The sequence below is a fragment of the Callithrix jacchus genome, chromosome 7 (assembly GCF_049354715.1).
Source record: "Callithrix jacchus isolate 240 chromosome 7, calJac240_pri, whole genome shotgun sequence".
Classification (NCBI taxonomy): domain Eukaryota; kingdom Metazoa; phylum Chordata; class Mammalia; order Primates; family Cebidae; genus Callithrix; species Callithrix jacchus.
The window spans coordinates 89669359-89689819 of NC_133508.1; the positions used below are offsets into that span (position 1 = coordinate 89669359).

The 20461-nt window shown below is 40.8% G+C and overlaps 1 protein-coding gene across 3 annotated transcripts in view; it reads right to left on the reverse strand.

Annotated features, from left to right (window-relative positions):
* Positions 1-20461, reverse strand: part of ZFYVE9 (zinc finger FYVE-type containing 9) — a 216541-nt gene that overhangs the window by 22732 nt on the left and 173348 nt on the right. For all 3 annotated transcript variants that reach the window (XM_035251494.3, XM_035251492.3, XM_035251493.3), the window contains one exon: positions 642-792. In XM_035251494.3, the coding sequence (XP_035107385.3) occupies positions 642-792 (151 nt within the window). The remainder of the gene's footprint in view (positions 1-641; positions 793-20461) is intronic.

Consider the following 20461-nt stretch of genomic DNA (forward strand, 5'->3'; position numbering starts at 1 on the left):
AGCTCCAATGATGCTCTTGCCTCAGCCTCCCAAAGTTCTGGGATTATAGGCCTGAGCCATGGAGGCTGGCCAAACATAGGGTTTCTTTGATTAAATGTATTAAACAAGACTTATTTTTTCATGTGAACAGTTTTTAACAGCATAAAGCCTGAGAAAACACTTTGGGTAATGCCCCTTAAGCAATGATTCTCAAAGTCGAATGTGCATTTGAATCACACAGACATCTTGTTAAAATGCAAATATTGATTAGCAAATCTGGGGTGTGGAAACCACATTCTGAATAGTACTGAACCTTCCTTCAGAATCCTATCAACATATTAATTAGCATTCTGTGGAAATACCATCCAACAAGCTTCAAATTTACCTAAACATCCTCCATTATGTGGCCTATTCTTACCTTCAAATGCCAGTGCTGGCCCTGTCAATATCCTAAGGGCATATTTTCGAAATATTTCCCTCAATAACAGATATCCCATTTGCAATTCTGAGTCTGGCCACTTGGGGAGTCAACATTATCCTGAAGAATATGGTTGGAAAGGTTAATTTGTTTGTGGTCACCTATCTAGAAAGTGAGTGTAACAGGACTGAAGTATCTAACTGTCCAAGGCCAGTATAATCTTCCATTATCCTCAAATGCTCACCTTTTCTGGGCTGATTGTGAATACTGATAGCCTGGGTCTGATAGTTTCCGTCATCATTCTGCACGCACACAAGATGAGAATCTGCCTTTTCATTGAAGCAGGCACCTCCTGCCAGGACATGCTCATTGGACTTGTTCATGGCTTTCATCATCTGCAATTGAAGAGAGACAACCTTATTCTGGCAAGAAGGAGCATTTTTCTGTCTGACATGGTGCAACTCCATCTTCTCAAAAACAAAACTAACAGAATAATATTACATATTAAAGTGACAAAGGGGCTACCAAATAATGAAAACAAAGTAAAAAATCAGTCACCATTAACAAATCAACGTATACAAAAATTCCCTGTGTATTTTATAACTGATCTGAACTATGACCTAATAAGCACATGACACATTTGGCATTCATTTTTTGTCCTTTCACTGCTGCACTGAACTCAAGTAACTAAAATTAGTTTAGCTAATTGTAGTTTCTCCTATTTACTGGATTCTCTGAGGATAATCTGAAATTCTAAGTTCAAAAGAATGTCCCATATTTAAGTGCATCTGCTATTTATCAACTTCCAAAGGAGTGAACCTTCCCTCTAAAAATATATGAAATTCACTGTTTCTTAATTTTAATACTTATGTTTGAGATCTTCAATGAAATTAGTTACTAATATTTTGATTGATTCTTCTCAAAAGATTTAACATAATAATTCTGACCTAATCAAAAAAAAATTCATAGGCCACTTCTTTGCATGTAATAAGAACTCACCTTGATGTTATAAACTCCAGCCCCTGGCTGAAACAGGCTAATGATAATTTTTTGCTGTTATTTTATTTCCATGAAAAGTTTGACATCATTTTTTTTTAAGAGATGGGAGTCTCACTATGTTGTCCAGGCTGGATTCAATCTCCTGGGCTCAGGTGATCCTCCCACCTCAGCCTCTTGAGTAGCTGGGATTATAAGCACGTGCCACCTAGCCCCACTCTGGGTTAATGATAATTTGTTTTTATTTCCCTTTTTTTCCTTCATGTCATCCCATTTGTCCAACTTTCTGATCTAATTCTTTAAATCGAGGCTTTAAAAATCTAATTGGAAACTTATTTTGTTTTACTCCCCTCTTCCTCCTATAAGTTGTAGTGCTGCAGTCCAGCCGTGGTAGCTCATATCTGTAATCCCAGCACTTTAGGAAGCCGAGGTAGGTGTATTACTTGAGGTCAGGACTTTAAGACCAGCCTGGCCAACATGGTGAAAATCCATTTCTCCTAAAAGTACAAAAGAATTACCAGGGCATGATGGCAGGTACCTGTAATTCCAGCTACTCGGGAGGCTGAGGCAGGAGAATTGCTTGAACCTAAGAGGTAGAGGTTGCAGTGAGCCAAGATTGAGCTTGTGCACTCTAGCCTGGGCAACACAGAGAGCCTCCATCTTAGAAAAAAAAAAAGTTGTAGTGCTGTCAGAGTTGTTCAACTCCATCTTGAACAGGGGTTGGGTAAAATGAGGCCGAGACCTGCTGAGCTACATCCTAGGAGGTTGGGCATTCTTAGTTGGGATGAGATAGGTCAGCACAAGATACAGGTCACAAAGACCCCACTGATAAAAACAGAGTACCATAAAGAAGCTGGCCAAAACCAAGACGGTGATGAAAATGACCACCGGTGGTCCTCACTGCTCATTACCTGCTAATTATAATACATTAGCATGCTAAAAAACACTCCCACTCACACATGACAGTTTACAAATGCCATGGAAATGTCAGGAAGTTACCCTACATGGTCTAAAAGGGGGAGGAACCCTCAGTTCCAGGAATTCCCCATCCCCTTCCCAGAAAACCCTTTGTCCAGCATATAATCAAGAAATACCAGGCTGGGCACTGTAGCTTACACCTGTAATCCCAGCACTTTGGGAGGCCGAGGCAGGTAGATCACCTGAGGTCAGGAGTTTGAGACCAGCCTAACCAACATGGAGAAATCCTATCTCTACCAAAAATACAAAATTAGCTGGGTGTGGTGGCGTAATCCCAGCTACTCGGGAGGGTGAGGCAGGAGAATCAGTTGAACTCAGAAGGCGGAAGCTGCAGCAGAAGAATCGCTTGAACCTGGGAGGCAGACGTTGCAGTGAACCGAGATGGTGCCATTGCACTCCAGCCTGGGAAACGAGCGAAACTCCAACTCAAAAAAAAAAAGAAATACTGCAATACCTTAAGTATACTCAGTCAAGCAGCCCATGACACTGATTTGCCTACAGAGCAGTCATTCTTTCATTCCTTTACTTTTTTTTTTTTGAGGTGGAGTATCACTCTTGTCGCCCAGGCTGAAGTGCAATGGCGTGATCTCAGCTCACTACCTTTGCCTCCTAGATTCAACTGACTCTCCTGCCTCGGCCACCCAAGTAGCTGGAATTACAGGGAACCACAACCACACCCAGTTAATTTTTTTTGTATTTTTAGTAGAGATGGGGTTTCATCATGTTGGCCGTGCTGGTTTCAAACTCCTGACCTCTGGTGATCTGCCCACCTCAGCCTCTCAAAGTACTAGGAGCCACTGTGCTCGGCCTATTCCTCTACTTTCTTAATAAACTTGCTTTCCCTTTATGGACTCAGCTGTGTGAGATCCAAGAATCTTCTCTTGGGGTCTAGACCTGAATACCTTTCCAGTAACAGTACCACAGTGCCCCATTTGCCCCCTACCACCATCTGCATTGTCTCTATATATTTATCTGTTCTGAATATTTCATATAAACGGAACTATATTACATGTGACAATTGTGTCTTTCACAATTGCTTCTTTCACTTGGCTTAAAGTTTTGAAAGCTCACCCACAATGTAGCACTTATTAATACTTCATTCTGTTTTATGGTGGAAAAATATTCCATTGTATGTATATACCTCAATTTGTTTATCCATTCATCTGCTGATAGACATTGGAGCTGTTTCTACCTTTCACCTATTTTTAATAGTGCTGCTATGAACATGTGTATACATGTACTTGTTGGAGTACCTTGTTTTCAATTCTTTTGGGCATATACTTCGGGGCAGAATTACAGGGTCATATGGTAATCTACGTTGAACTCTTTGAGAAACTGTCAAATTGGTTTCTTTTTTATAGTGGCTGAAACATTTTACATTTCTAACCAGCCATTTACAAGGGTTCCAATTTTTCTACATCCTTATCAACATTCTTTATTTTCCTTTTTTAAAAAAGAAAAAATTCTAGTTGGTGTAAAGTGGTATCTCATTGTGGTTTTGATTTGCATTCCCATAATGACTAATGATGTTGAGCATCTTTTCATGTGATTCTTTTGTGAAATGTCTATTCAAGTCCTTTACCCATTTTTTTAAACTGCACTGTCTTTTCTTGTTTTTAGAGACAGAGTTTTACTATGTTGCCCAGACTGGCCTTGATCCTCCCACCTTAACCTCCAGAGTAGCCGGAACTAAGGTACATACGCACTTTGCCTCACTGTCGTTGCTGTTGATATGTAAGAGCCCTTTATACATTCTGGATACTAAACCCTTATCAGAGATATGATCTGAAAATATTTTCTCCCATTTTGTAGGTTGTCTTTTCATTTTGATAATGTCCTTGGATGCACAAAAGTTGTTAATTTTTATTAAATCCAATTCATCTATTTTTTCATTTTGTTGCTTATGCTTTGGTGTCATATCTAAGAATCCAATACCAAATCCAACGTCATGAAGAATTACTCCTATGTTTTTGTTTAATAGTTTTATGGTTTTAGCTCTTATATTTAGCTAAATTTTGTTTGTTTGTTTGTTTTTTGATGGAGTTTCGCTGTTGTTACCCAGACTGGAGTGCAATGGCACGATCTCAGCTCACTGCAACCTCCGCCTCCTGGGTCCAGGCAATTCTCCTGCCTCAGCCTCCCGAGTAGCTGGGATTACAGGCACGCGCCACTGTGCCCAGCTAATTTTTTTGTATTTTTAGTAGAGACGGGGTTTCACCTTGTTGACCAGGATGGTCTCGATCTCTTGACCTTGTGATCCACCTGCCTCGGCCTCCCAAAGTGCTGGGATTACAGGCGTGAGCCACTGCACCCGGCCGTTGGTTGTTTTAAGTTCGTTTTCATATACAGTATGAGGTAAGGGTAAGTTTTAAAACTGAGCAGTATAAATCATCCAATTTTGTTCTTTTTCAAGAACATCCATAAAGAGCTATTCAGGGCCCCTTGCAATTCCAGATGAATTTGAATACTGACTTTTCCATTTCTGCAAAAAGGTCATTGAAATTTTTATAAGGCTTGCAATGAATCTGTAGATCACTTTTAGTATTGGCATCTTAACAATATTAAGTCTTCCAATCTGTGAAATGTCTTTCCATTTATATAGGTCTTTAATTACTTTCAGCAATGTTTGTAGATTTCAGGGTACAAGTCTTTTACTTCTTTGGTTAAATTTATTCCTAGGTATTGTATCAATACAACTCCAAGGCATCATCTCTTGGCTTTACTTTGTTAAAACTCTTGCAAAGCACCAGAGGTATCCAAACTATAATTGAATACTCCTCTTACACTGACATTTATCAATCTCACTAACCCAAACCACTTCTACCAGGGTTTTTCAAAGGTTACTTTGAAATAATTCTTCTGCAAATAGGATGAGTCAGCTAGAAGATTTCTGCTTAGCAAAACCAACTGACAGACACATTTAGGTTCTCATTTGCAATTTACATTTGTATCACATGAAAGAAACTGAGATAATCACAATTTTAAAGAAATCATTTCTTCCGGATCATTAGGCTAAAGTGGTTTCTAATTTTGTCTATACTAAGCAGACTAAGAAACGTTTTCAATCCAGACATTCTGAATAAATTAGCTGGCCTCAAAGGAAATAATCTCCTTGGATATAAATTACAAGTCCAATGAAAGAAATTTCTATTTCTTTAGAGATAAATGAATATATTTTATTTCTCCTAAAATAATGCTCAGTTACAACAAGAGCAGAGTTTCCTAGATAATCAAAGGACCTTACTGACCATAAAATAAATTTACACTTGTCATATAATGATATAAACACTTGTCTATCCATTTTGGTTGTGCTATTCCACTGTCAATTCAAATTCTCAAATGTTTCTTGTAACTATACCTATCTTCACCACAGTTCATGGCTTAATTGCCTCTTTTCTGGACATAATGATCTTATAACTGGTTTTCCTACAGTCAATCCCTATCAGTTCTGATTCATCACATACAATGTTTCCATATTTATCAAAGCACAGCTCTACATCACATTTCCTCCAGCTCGTCCTCCATTCAGAATCTCAAGATTCCTATGCTCTAACCCCAAATCAGCTCTCCTGTCTTGCCTCCCTCCTACAGTAACCTTACATGCTGCCTACATGCAGGACTACTTCCTGAGGGACTACCATTTCCCATCCCCGAGGCTTTACATTACTATTTTCTTTTTGTTGTTGTTGTTGTTGTTTGGTTTTTCTTTTTCTTTTCTTTTGTTTTTTCTGAGACAGAGTCTTGCTCTGTTGCCCAGGCTGGAGTGCAGCGGTGTGGTCCTGGCTCACTGCTATCTCTGCCTCCCACGTTGACGTGATTCTCCTCAGCCTCCCAAGTAGGTGGGACTACAGGTACCCGCCATCATATCCATCTCATTCTTTGTATTTTTAGTAGAGATGGAGTTTGACCATGTTGGCCAAGCTGGTCTCAAACTCCTGATCTCAAGTGATCTGCCCACCTTGGCCTCCCAAAGTGCTCGGATTACACATGTGAGCATCGCACCTGGCCTAGCTTCTCTCTTCTTTATCCGTATCTAAGCACCTGAAAAAGTTGTCCCCTGAAAATGCCAATTCCAGCAGGCAGATTTTTTTTTGTGGAGATGGAGTCTCCCTCTGTTGCCCAGGTTGGAGCACAAAGGCACGATCTCGACTCACTGTAACCTCTGCCTCCCGGGTTCAAGCACTTCTTCTGCCTCAGCCTCCTGAGTAGCTAAAACTACAGGCATGCTCCACCATGCCCAGCTTATTTTTGTATTTTTAGTAGAGACAGGTTTTACCATATTGGCCAGGCTGGTCTCGAACTCCTGACCTTGTGATCTGCCTGCCTTGGCCTCCCAAAGTGCTGGGATTATAGGCATGAGCTACTGCGCCTGGCCAGCATGAAAACTTCTTTAACCCTCCAATGAGACATTAATGTGACCATTCCCTTCTTTGAAATGCCATAGCACATTCTCTGTATTTTTCATATGCCATTATCCACATTCAACCTTGAATAATGCGTAATTGCAAGACTAACAATATTTTTGTTTTGTTTTGAGATAGAGTTTCACTCTTGTTGCCCAGGCTGCAGTGCAATGGCGCAATCTCAGCTCACTGCAACCTCTGCCTCCTGGGTTCAAGAGATTCTCCTGCCTCAGCCTCCCAAGTAGCTGGGATGACAAGCATGTGCCACCACACCTGGCTAATTTATTATTATTATTAAGTAGAGAAGGGGTTTCACCATGTTGGTCAGGGGGTCTCAAACTCCTGACCTCAAGTGATCTACCCACCCTGGCCTCCCAAAGTGCTGGGATTACAGGCGTAAGCCACCATGCCTGATCTTCAACCAACAGTATTTGAATACTGACTGGCTTTGCTAGTAACTATCCATGTGTCTTCAGTAAACTTACTCCCAGGAACCTCTTCTATAAAATGGGATAATAGTAGCTATTTCATAGAGTTATGAAAGTTAGATAAATTAATGCTTAGGACAGCACCAAACATATAATAAGTACTGATTGTTAAATAAAATTTGTATGCTCATCTTCCCTACCCTGCCTACTGAACCTTAAAGCAACCTTAAAATCAGCAGCAAATAATTCAACCAAGTACCTCTTATACCTCTTATAAGATAATGAAATTAAGGACCTTTCCTAAAAGTTTACAAATTATTGAGAATAACATACCAGTAAAAGGCAGAGAAACAATTGCTGTAACAACGGAATGTGCAAAGTAGGTAACATCTGTAGAGCACCAACCGTGAGCCAGGCACTGAGCAGGCTGAGCTAAATGCCACAGGAGTACTACTCAAAAGAACCATTTTAACACATCAAGTGGAACAGCATGAGCTTTACCTTCCTGTGTTTCCCACCCTTGGAGTCACTGAAAAATCACAGGAGCCAATTAAAAGAATACAGTTCTATGAATGTGCTGCAGAAGTGGGTTAGGAGGTACGATATCTAATCCATCTTTGAGTTAACACACCATGTACTTCAACTTCCTGAGATCTCATGTTTAAAAAATGACAGTTTATTTAGCCTTTCTATTTGAAATGGAAAGGATTTCTAGAGGAATTTAAGCAGGGCCTTGAGGAACAGCTACAATTTGTATATGTGTTAGGCTTAGCATAGGGCCTTTATCATGGTAGGCACTCCATAAATACTTGCTGAATATACTGATTAGTAAACCAAATAAGTAAGAGTAGATTTGGATGGTTTGTAATAGTCATAAAACTATACTGAGAGTTAATGTGGTTAGCATATTTTTAACAAGACCTTGGTTCACCTGTAATTAGTGTCATATGGATTGGGTATTTAATAAGTTTCTGTTTTTGTTTTCATTTCTAAGACAGAGTCTTGCTTTCTTGCCCAGGCTGGAGTGCAGTGTCATGATCACTGCTCACTGCAGCCTTGACCTCTGGGGCTCAGGTGATCCTCCCACCTCAGCCTCCCAAATAGTCCGTACTATAGCTATGTGCCACTACACCTGGCTAATTCTTTTATTTTTAATTTTGTATGGACGGGGTCTTTCTTACTATGTTGCCATGGCTGGTCTCAAATCTTGGGGCTAAAGTAATCCTCCCTCCTTGGCTTCCAGTACTTCAAAGTACTGGAATGACAGGCATGAGCCACTGTACTCAGCCAAATAAAGTAAGTTTTAGTGACTCAATTCTATACACATTATCAGGTGATTAAGAGAGGCTTTAGGTAGGAAGATCCACTGCAAAGGTGTGGAAAATCTATGAAAGTGAACAACTACAACAAGGATACAGGAAAGCATGAAAGATCCCTGCCCTCAAGGGGCTCACAATTCAGAGGACAGGATTCATATCCATCACCCTGTGCATGTTAGAGAAATAAAGAACAGCAAGAAAATGGAGGAGGAAAACAGTGACACTGTCTGGGGAATGGAGAACTCCAGGGAGGTTTCCTAAAGGCTATCAGGTATATAAAAAGAATATTCTGGAAAAAGGAAATAGCATGAGTGAAGGAACAGAACAGAGAAAGAAACACCAAGCTGAAGAATGATAGAAAAGGTGGAAGAATATCCTTTCTTGGAGTAATTTTAGGAAAAATGTAAATATGTACCCTTCCAGTTAGCTGAAATTCACTGGTGTCCTGTGAGTCTATATATTGACAACTATGAGCCTTCATTCATTCTGTTTTCGTTGTTTTGTTTTGGATTTGTTTTTTTTTTTTTTTGAGACAGGGTCTTGATCTGTTGCCCAGACTGGAGTACAGTGGCATAATCACAGCTCACTGCAGCCTCCAACTCTCGGGCTCAAGTGATCTTCCCACCTCAGTCTCCCAGGTACACGGACTAAGGTATGTACCACTACACCCAGCTAATTTTTTTTTTTTTTTTTTGAGAGGGAGTCTTGCTCTGTCACCCAGGCTGGGGTTGGAGTGCAGTGGCACAATCTTGGCTCTCTGCAATCTCTGCCTCCTGGGTTCAAGCAATTCTCCTGCCTCAGCCTCCTGAATAGCTGAGATTACAGGTACCCACCACCATGCCCGGCTAATTTTTGTTTTTTCTTTTCTTTTTTTTTTTTTTTCAGACAGACTCTTGCTCTGTCGTCCAGGCTGGAATGCAATGGCATGATCCTGGCTCACTGTAAACTCCACCTCCAAGGTTCAAGTGATTCTCCTGCCTCAGCCTCGTGAGTAGCTGGGATTATAGGTGACCACCACTAGGCCCAGTTAGTTTTTGTATTTTCAGTAGAGTCGGTGTTTTACCCGGTTGGCCAGGCTGATCTCGAATTCCTGACCTCAGGTGATCCACTTGCCTCAGCCTCCCAAAATGCTGGAATTACAGGCGTGAGCCACCATGCCCAGCCCTAATTTTTGTATTTTAGTAGAGACAGGGTTTCACTTTGTAGGTCAAGCTGGTCTTGAACTCCTGACCTCAAATGCTGTCCACATTGATCTCCCAAAGTGCTGGGACTACAGGAATGGCCCGCCCAGCTATTTTTATTTATTTACTTTGGAGATAGAGTCTCATTCTGTCGCCCAGGCTGGAGTGCAGTGGCAGGATTTCAGCTCACTGCAACCTCTTCCTCCTGGGTTTAAGCGATTCTCGTGCCTCAGCCTTCCAAATAGCTGGGACTAATTTTTTTATTTTCAGTAGAGACAGGGTTTTGCCATGCTATCCAGGCTGATTTCAAACTCCTTGCCTCAATTGATCCACCAACCTCCCACTTCAGCCTCTCAAAGTGCTGGGAGTACAGGTGTGTACAACCACACCGGGTCTATTATTATTATTATTTTTTTGAGACAGGGTCTCACTCTGTTGCCCAGGCTGAAGTGCAACCTCTGCCTCCTGGGTTAAAGTGATTCTCCTGCCTCAGCCTCCCAAGTAACTGGGATTACAGGCATGTGCCACCATGCCTGCCTAATTTTTGTATTTTTTGTTAGAGACAGGGTTTCACCATGTTGGTCAGGGTGCTCTCAAACTCCTGACCTCAAGTGACCCTCCCTCCTGGGCCTCCCAAAGTGCTGGGATTATAGGCGTGAGTCACCACACCTGGCCCTCTGGCCTATTTTTTATTTTGTAGAGCTGAGGTCTCACACTATGCTGCCCAGGCTGCCTTCATTCATTCACTTAGCAAACACTTATTCTTTTAGCCAATGGGCACTGAGTATCAAATACGTGCTAGGCATTGTTTTAGTGCTTGGTTTATTCAGCAGTAGACAAGCAAACAAATTCCTGCCCTCACAGAGCTTATATTCTTGTGTGTACAGGAGGAGGAGGAGACAAAAACAATAAACAAGTAAAATACATAAAACCATTAAACAATGATAAGTGCTATGGAGAAAAATAAGGCATGGAAGGAAGACTGGGAGTTTTGGTGGACACATTTTCTTTTCTTTTTTTTTTTTTTTTTTTGCGACAGAGTTTCACTCTTGTTACCCAGGCTGGAGTGCAATGGCACGATCCCAGCTCACTGCAACCTCCGCCTCCTGGGTTCAGGCAATTCTCCTGCCTCAGCCTCCCAAGCAGCCAGAATTACAGGCATGCGCCACCGTGCCCAGCTAATTTTTTGTATTTTTAGTAGAGACGGGGTTTCACCATGTTGACCAAGATGGTCTCAATCTCCTGACCTCGTGATCCACCCACCTCGGCCTCCCAAAGTGCTGGGATTACAGGAGTGGGCCACCGCACCCGGCCCCAGGTGGGTACAATTTTAAATAAGAGAATCAGAGGATGTCTTACTAAAAAAAGTGAGGGAAAAGCCACAGGCTCTTATCCCACTGCACAGGGATATGTGCAATGCCCTGGAGGGTAGTATGTTAGCATGCCCTGTAATTTCAAGAAACATCAAGGACAGTGTGGCCAGAGCTGAGTGACAGAAAAGGAAGAGGTATAAAAAATGAGGTCACAGAGACAATGAGTCAAGAAATACAAATGGTGTAGAGAATAAATTGTGTTTATTCTGATTGGGATCGAAAATCTGTGGAAGGTTTTAAGCAGGGGAGTGACATCATATGACTTAGTTTTTAAAGGACCACTTAGGCTACTACACTGAGAACAGACTAACTGAGGCAAGAGTACTATCAAGAGGACCAGTTAGGAGGCCACTGCAGAAATCCAGATCAGAGACCAGACTGGTCCCAGGATTGAGAGGCAGCTGGATTATATATATATTTAGAAGATAGAGGCAGCAGAATTTCCTGATAGATTTGTCTTATCAGGGAATGAGGGAAGAAGGTTCAAAGATGACTCTAAAATTTTGGGCCTGGGTAACTGGAAAGATGACAGCATTGTCATTAATTTAGACAGAGGAGACTGTAAGACCACCTCAAAGTTGAACTTTCTAAGCTTGAAATGTGTAGGCAAGTAGAGATGTCAAGTGGGCAATAAGACAATCAAGTCTACGAAACAGCAGAGAGATTCATTCAGGCTAAAAACAAACATTTGGAAGATGTCAGCAAAGAAACAGTATTTAAGACCATAGAACTGGATAAGATTACCAAGGACATAGATAGAGGCAAATAAGACTTACAAGAACTAATCCCTTGCGTTCTCCAAAATGAATAAGAAATAGAGTCAGAAAGGAGGGTGTACAAAGATAGAGATTAAACTGTGATAAACGAGGGATGCCCTAAGTGTCCAGGACTTCTTGTAGTGCTGGATATAAACTCAATGAGATTAGAGCTGATGGTCTCAAGGCCAAATATGGCAGCAAGGTTGTGAGTTCTGGAGATAAGCCAGGAATTTGACTGGCAGTCCAGTTTAGCTGAGTCACTCCTATCAATGGGCATGCATACAAGAGAGAAGACAGTATTATCCTGGGCATGCAGAGTTCAGCAGTGGCCTCCTCTTGCAGTCAGTGGAGGTAGAGCATCATGGGCTCCTTCTTCTGGATTCTTTTATTTGAACATATCTATTGTTAAATACTGTCTTTTATGTATACACTAGGAAAAGCTATACCAATAATCAATGGAACACCATCTCTCTCCTCTGCACTATTCTCCAGAGGACCTTTGACCAACTCCTTTCATTCCTTTGAGAAGAGGACTATCAGCTCTTAATTCACTAAATGAAATGTATTCCTTGAAGGCCAGAGAATCAAACATTCCTCAAACAGATTTTAGCGCCATCTGTTCTTGCTAGTGCTACAAAGAACCTATGAAATTATGCTTTTGTAATTTCACACTTCTCTGAAGAATATGTGTAGTTTCAAATTAAAATAACCCAAAACTCCTATTTTAGAAGCTTAGAGTGGGAAAGAATCTCAAGAGGCCATTCAGCCTATTTTTCAGCCGGTCTTATACAAGATGTAGAATTATACAAATAAACGATTTCACAGATTCTTATATCACAACCAACATAAACTTCTCTATTCCTGTCTTTTTGGTGTTGAGTAAAGAGTTAATAAAACTTTGTTCCTGGGCCGGGCGCGGTGGCTCAAGCCTGTAATCCCAACACTTTGGGAGGCCGAGGCGGGTGGATCACGAGGTTAAGAGATCAAGACCATCCTGGTCAACATGGTAAAACCCCGTCTCTACTAAAAATACAAACAATTAGCTGGGCATGGTGGCGCATGCCTATAATCCCAGCTACTCGGGAGGCTGAGGCAGGAGAATTGCCTGAACCCAGGAGGCAGAGGTTGCGGTGAGCCGAGATCGCGCCATTGCACTCCAACCTGGGTAACAAGAGCGAAACTCCGTCTCAAAAAAAACAAAAACAAAAACAAAAAACTTTGTTCCTTTTTGTGAGACTTTGACAGGTTAATTCTTAATGTTCACTACATTACTAGAAAAAAACTAACTTTTTTTAGTTATATTTAAAATAATTGACAAATTACACATATTTAAAGAGTATAATTTGATGAATTCTCTCATGTACATACACCCATAAAAAGGCACCTGCAATCACCCCCCAAAATTTCCTAGGGCCCCTTTGTAATATGTTGTTTCCTCACACTCCTTCAAGGCAAAAAAAAATTTTTTTTGAGACGGAGTTTTGCTTTTGTGCCCAGGCTAGAGTGCAATGGCCCGATCTCAGCTCACTGCAACCTCCACCTCCCAGGTTCAAGCAATTCTCCTGCCTCAGCCTCCCAAGTAGCTGGAATTACAAGCATGCACCATCATGCCCAGCTAATTTTATATGTTTAGTAGAGATGGGGTTTCTCCATGTTGGTCAGGCTGGTCTCAAACTCCCGACCTCAGGTGATCCACCTGTCTCAGCCTCCCAAAGTGCTGGATTACAGGCATGAGCCATCACCACGCCTGGCCACTAGGATTTTTATCTAATGTTTTCTTTCAGAAGCTTGAGTTTTAACTCTGAATAAGTCTATGAGCCATTTCAAATTAATTTTTGTACATGGTATGAGGTAAAGGTTGAGGTTCATCTTCTTTTTCGAACAGCTGGCTAGCTATACAATTATAAATACCATTTTTGTTCAAAAGATTATCCTTTTCCAAATGAAGTGCTTGGCATCTCTATGGAAAAGCAATTGACCATCTGTGAGCAACTATTTTTTGCCTCTCTATTCTATTCCATTGGTTTATTCATATATATATTTACACCCAAACAGTACAGCTTTGATCACTCTATTTTTTTTTTTTTTTCTGATATGGAGTCTCACTCTGTTGCTCAGGCTGGAGTGCCGTGGCACGGTCTCGGCATACTGCAACCTCCATCTCCCAGGCTCAAGTGATTCTCCTGCCTCATCCTCTTGAGTAGCTGGAATCACAGGCACCCGTAACCGCGCCCAGCTAATTTCTGTATTTTTATTAGAGACAGGGCCAGGCGTGGTAGCTCACACCTGAAATCCCAGCACTTTGGAAGGCTGAGGCGGGCAGATCACGAGGTCAAGAGATTGAAACCATCCTGGCCAACATGGTGAAACCCCTCTCTACTAAAAAATACAACAATTAGTTGGGTGTGGTGGCACACACCTGTAGTCCCAGCTACTTGGGAGGTTGAGGCAGCAGAATTGCTTGAACCCAGGAGGCGGAGGTTACAGTGAGCCGAGATTGCGCCACTGCACTCTAGCCTGGCGCCTGGTGACAAAGCAAGACTCTGTCTCAAAAAAAAAAAGAGAAAAGAGAGAGACAGGGCTTCACCTATGTTGGCCAGGCTGGTCTTGATTCCTGATCTCAGGTGATCTGCCTGCTGCAGCCTCCCAAAGTGCTGGAATACAGGTGTGAGCCACTGCACCCAGCCGAACACTCTACTTTTAAAATACGTCTTAACATCAGGTAATCTAAGTCCTGGAATTACGTTCTTTTTCAAATTTGTTGTGGCTGTTCTAGGTTCTTTGCATCCTCTCATAAATTTCAGGAACGGCACCTCAATTTTTATTTTTAAAAAGCCTACAAGTATTTTGATTGGGACTGTGCTGAAGTTACAGACCAATCTGGGGATAACTGACATCTTAACAGTACTGAGTCTATCAATCCATGAATATTATATATCTCTATTTATTTAGGTCTTTAAATTCTCATAACAATATTTTGTAGTTTTCAGTGTTATGTACTACAAATCATTTATCAAATTTATCCCAAATTATGTCATATTTGTGATGTTGTTTTTTTTTTCATTAATTTTCTTTACTGTTTTTGTCTTCTATTTTATGAATTGCTTGTCTTATCTGTATTATTTCTTCTCTCTTATTTTATATTTCATTTACTCTTTGTTGTCTAATTACTGAAGGTAGACGAGTAGGTTATTGATTTGAGATGTCTTTTTTCTTTTTTATTAAGACAGAGTCTTGCTATGTCGCCCAGGCTGGAGTGCAGTGCCGCGATCTTGGCTCACTGCAACCTCTACCTCCTGGGATTACAGGCATGCACCACCATGCTCAGATAATTTTTTTTTTTTTTTTGTATTTTTAGTAGAGATGGGGTTTCACCATGCTCGCCAGGCTGGTTTCAAACTCCGAATCTCAAGTGATCCACCCACCTGGGCCTCCCAAAGTGTTGAGATTACAGGCGTGAGCCACCATGCCCAGCCTTTTTTCCTAATATAAGGGTTTAATGCTATAAATTTATCTCTAATCATTATTTTAGCTGTATCCCCCAAATCTTTATGTCTCATGTTTTGATTTTCAAGCAGTTCAAAATATTTTATAATTTTCCTTTTGGTTTCTTCTTTGACCCATGGATTATTAAGAAAGGTATACTTTATTTCCAGATATTTGGGAATTTTCTAGAGATCTTTCTGGTATTGGTTTCTTATTTAATGCTGTGTGGTCACAGACCACACTCTGTATGATTTGAATCATTTTAAATTTGAGACTTCTTTTATACCACAGAAAATGGTCTATTTTTGTAAATGTTCTGTGTGCAAAGGAAAAGAATGTGCATTCTGATGCTGTTGTGTGGAGTATTCTGTAAAAATCAATTAAGTCAAATTGTCTGTGTTTTTCAAGTTTTCCATAGTCCTGCTGATATTCTATTCACTATTTCCTTCAATTAGAGAGACAGAGTTATTAATATCTCCAAATATTATTGTGGATTTCTCCAATTAACCTTGTAGTTTTACCAGTTCTTGCATTGTACATTTTGAAGCTCTGCTATTAGATACATGTTTTGAAACTGTTGTATCATTTTGAAAAAATGATCCCTTTATAAATATGGTATGTATTTCTCTATCCCTGGTAATAATGTATGTTCTGAAATAACCTGGATGTTAATATGGCTATTTCTGCTTTCTTTTAATTAATATTAATTAATATTGCTATCTTCTCTACCCATTTACTTTATTTTTATTTTGAGCCAGAGTCTCGCTCTCTTGCCCAGGCTGGAGTGCAGTGGTGTGATCTCCGCTCAGTGCAACCTCCACCTCCCGGGTTCAAGCAATTATCCTGCCTCACCTTCCCAAGTAGGATTACAGGTGTGCACCAACATGCCCAGCTAATTTTTGTATTTTAGTAGAGATGAGGTTTCACCATCTTGGCCAGGCCGGTCTCGAACACCTGACCTCAGGTGATCTGCCCACCTTGACCTCCCAAAGTGCTGGGATTACAGGCATGAGCCACCATGCCTGGCCTCTACCCAATTACTTTAAAACTATTTGTGTGCCTATATTTCTTTTTCTTTTTCTATTTAGACAGTCTTGCTCTGTTGCCCAGGCTGGAGTGCAGTGGCACAATCTTGGCTCACTGCAACCTCTGCTTCCCAGGTTCAAGCAATTCTCCTGCTCAGCCTCCTGACTAGCTGGGATTACTGGTGCCCACCACCATGCGCCAGTAATCAAAATATTAAAATACCCTAATTTTTCTATTTTTAGGGTTTCACCATGTTGGCCAGGATGATCTCAATCTCTTGACCTCATAATCCACCTGCCTCGACCTCCCAAAGTGCTGGGATTAGGTATGAGACACTGTGCCCAGCCACAAGTGGTTTTCTTGTATGTTTCTTACATAATATTTCTTACACAAACATATCTTGCCTATCCAATCTGACAATCTCTGCCTTTTACTTGAAGGTATTTAGATCATTTATATTTGAATGATTTTAATATGGCTGGATTTAAATTTTCTATCTTGCTATTTATTTTGTTTTCCCATCTCTTCGTTTTTTCAGCCTTCTTTTATGATTGCATTTTATCATTTTTGTTGGATTATTAGCTATAACTACTCACTTTGATTTTTTTGTAGTTGTTGCTTTTGGGTTTATATTATGTATCTTTAACTTACCAATAAACTTTTAAGTAATATTATACCACATCATATGTCATATACTTCCATATCCCCTTCCCTGGCCTTTGTGCTACTGTGCTACATTTTGTCTCCACATATGGTATAAATTCCACAATACATTACTATTCAATACATGTTATTTTATTTTAGAGACAGGGCCTCATTCTGATGCCCAAGCTGGAGTGCAATGGTGTGATCATAGCTCACTGCAACCTCAAATTCCTGGGCTTGGCTGGGCACAGTGGCTCACACCTGTAATCCCAGCACTTTGGGAGGCCGAGGCGAGTGGATCACGAGGTCAAGAGATTGAGACCATCCTGGTCAACAAGGTGAAATCCCATCTCTACTAAAAATACAAAAATTAGCTGGGCATGGTGGTGCGTGCCTGTAGTCCCAGCTACTCAGGAGACTGAGGCAGGAGAATTGCTTGAACCCAGAAGGCGGAGGTTGCGGTGAGCTGAGATCGTGCCATTGCACTCCAGTCTGGGTAACAACAGCGAAACTCAGTCTCAAAAAAAAAAATTCCTGGGCTCAAGCAATCCTCCTGCCTCAGCCTGGCAAGTAGCTAGAACTACTGGCATGTGCCACTATGCCCAGCTAAACTTTGTATTTTTTGTAAAGATGGTGCATCACTTTGCTGCCTAGGCTGGTCTTGAACTCCTGGCTTCAAGCAGTCATTCCACCTCAGCCTCTCAAAGTGCAGGGAATACAGGCATGAGCCACTGCACCCAGCAAAACATTTAATTTGAAACAGTTAATTGTCTTTTAAAGATATGTTACGTTTACCTATAAATTTATCATTTCTGTCACTTTTCATTTCTTTGCATAGATTCAGATTTCCAACATTTGGTATTCTCCTTGATGGACTTTAACATTTCTTGTGGAACAGGTCTGTTGGTGATAAATTCCACGTATATGAGAAAACTCTTTGCCGCCTTTTTCTTTTTGAATCCCCCTCTGTCTTCCAGGCTGGAGTGCAGTGGCACAATCTCAGCTCACTTCGACCTCTGCCTCCCAGATTCGAGTGATTCTCATGCCTCAGCCTCCTGAGTAGCTGGGACTACAGGCACCCACCACCAAGCCTGGCTAGTTTTTAGATTTTTAGTAGAGATGGGGTTTCACCATGTTGGCCAGGTTGGTCTTGAACTCTTGACCCACTTTGGCCTCCCAAAGTGCTGGGATTATGGGCGTGAGCCACTGCACCTGGCCTGCCTTCATTTTTGCAACATATTTTCACTGGATATAAAATATGGGATCACAGGTTATTTTTGCAGCTTTTTAAAGATTTTGCTGCACTCTCTTGCAACTTGCATTGTTTTCATGAGAAATATGCTGTCGTTCTCATATTTGTATAATACCTAAGTATATAAGGTAGATTTCTTCTCTCAAGTTGTTTTTAAGGTTCTTCTCTTTATGTGCAGTTTTATACAATTTGATTATGATAACATTTCTTAATGTAGTTTTTATCATGTTTCTTGCAATTGGGGTTTTTTGATCTATCAGTTTATAATTTTCATTAAATTTGGAAATTTTTTGACCATTGTTTTTTCAAATATTTTTTAGGTCCACCTTTTCTCTCCTCTGGGTACTTCAACAACAGAATTTGGCTGCCTGACATTTCCCACAACTGGATGACGTGCTATTAATTTAATTTAGTCTTTTCTCTTTGTGTTTCATTTTGGATCATTTCTGTTATGTTTTTAAGATCATGAGTTTTTTTTTTCAGCATTGTCTAATCTGCATTTAATTTCACCCAACATACTTTTCATCCCATTGTCACCTTCATTTCTTAAAGTTTGATTTGGGCCTTTTTTATATCTTCCATAGCTCTCCTTAACATGCTCATTCTTTCATCCTTTTCAAGCTTTCTTTAAAGTTTATTAGGTAGGATTTGAGCAGCATGAATCTATAAATAATACAAACTATTCTTGGCCCTATGAAAAGTGTTCTACCCATTTATTTCCAGTGATTTCTTTGTATAGACATACTGACTATTAAGTAATCAGCTAAGACTCCAGAAATCCCTCCAGATCTCCTGAATTTAAAAAAAGTTTCTGGCAATCAGTCCTGCAAATTCTAACCATCATGGGCTGTCTATATTGTCAACTTTGTCTCAAGTCAGGGAGCTAAGTCAGTTTGGGTTTCCCCTGCCTGCAGTACGGCCTGAAAACTGTAGGCAGTGAGATAGGGTAAGCAGAAGACTCACCTTCTCTGCCCCATTTTCTTTTGTTTTCATATACTTTGTCTTGAAATTTAGTTGTTAAGGTGGACTGGTGTGTTAGCATGCTTGCACAACTATACCAAAGTACCACAAGCTGGATGGCTTAAAGAACAGAAATGCTTTGCTTTAGAGTTCTGGAGGCTAGAAGTCCAAAATCAACATCAGCAGAGATAGTTCCATCTGAGAGCTGTGAGGGAAGGATCTATTTCCAGGCCTCTACCCTTGGCTTGTAGCTGGCCATCTTCTCCCTACGTCTCTTCATATAATCTTTCCTATATGTGCGCCTGTTTCCATATCTCCCCTTCTTAAAAGGACACCAGTCATACTGGATTTGGGCCTGCTCTAATGACCTCATTTAAACTTGATTAACTTGGTAAAGACTCTCTCTCCAAATAAAGTCATATTCTGAGATACTGGGGGGTTAGAATTTCAATATAGGAACTTTAGAGGAACACAATTCAATCCATAAAAATCAATCCCTACTAGTCCAACATGGGCAAAAGTGAAAGATGATAAATTATATTTGAACAGGGAGAACCATAAATTCCTGATACATAGCCATAACTTTGGTCTTACTTCAACAGTCACTCTTAACAGAGCATGTCCCCTAGAGACACCCTGGAATCTATGCCTATGAAGTTTTATAAGAGATATTGGCTGCCATCAGGAATAAGACTTCTAAGCCAGGACAGCTCCTACACCTGCCTGATGTGAATCTTGACATTTGAGCAGTTATCTAGGGCTGGAGGAAGGTCCAAAGAGATGCTCCCAATTAGCTCTGTCAAATGCTACATGGGCTGTTGCAAAGACTGATGTCGGCTGGGCACGGTGACTCACTCCTGTAATCCCAGCACTTTGGGAGGCTGAGGCGGAGTTTGAGGTCAGATCACCTGAGGTCAGGAGTTTGAGACCAGACTGGCCAACATGGTGAAATCACATCTCTACTAAAAATAAAAAATTAGCTGGGTATGGTGGCACACACCTGTAGTCCCAGCTACTTGGGAGGCTGAGGCAGGAGAATTGCTTGAAGCCGGGAGGTGGAGGTTGCCACTGCACTTTAGCCTGGGTGACAAGAGTGAGACTCTGTTTCAAAAAAAAAGAAAAAGATGACAAATACCTAACACTATACTACTATCAAGTTATGATTCATATTCATATTCTACATCCTTAAGGGAACCCTAAGGTTAAGTATATCCTGTAATCAAATAACTTCATGAGTCTCAAGGTATAACAGAGTCTAT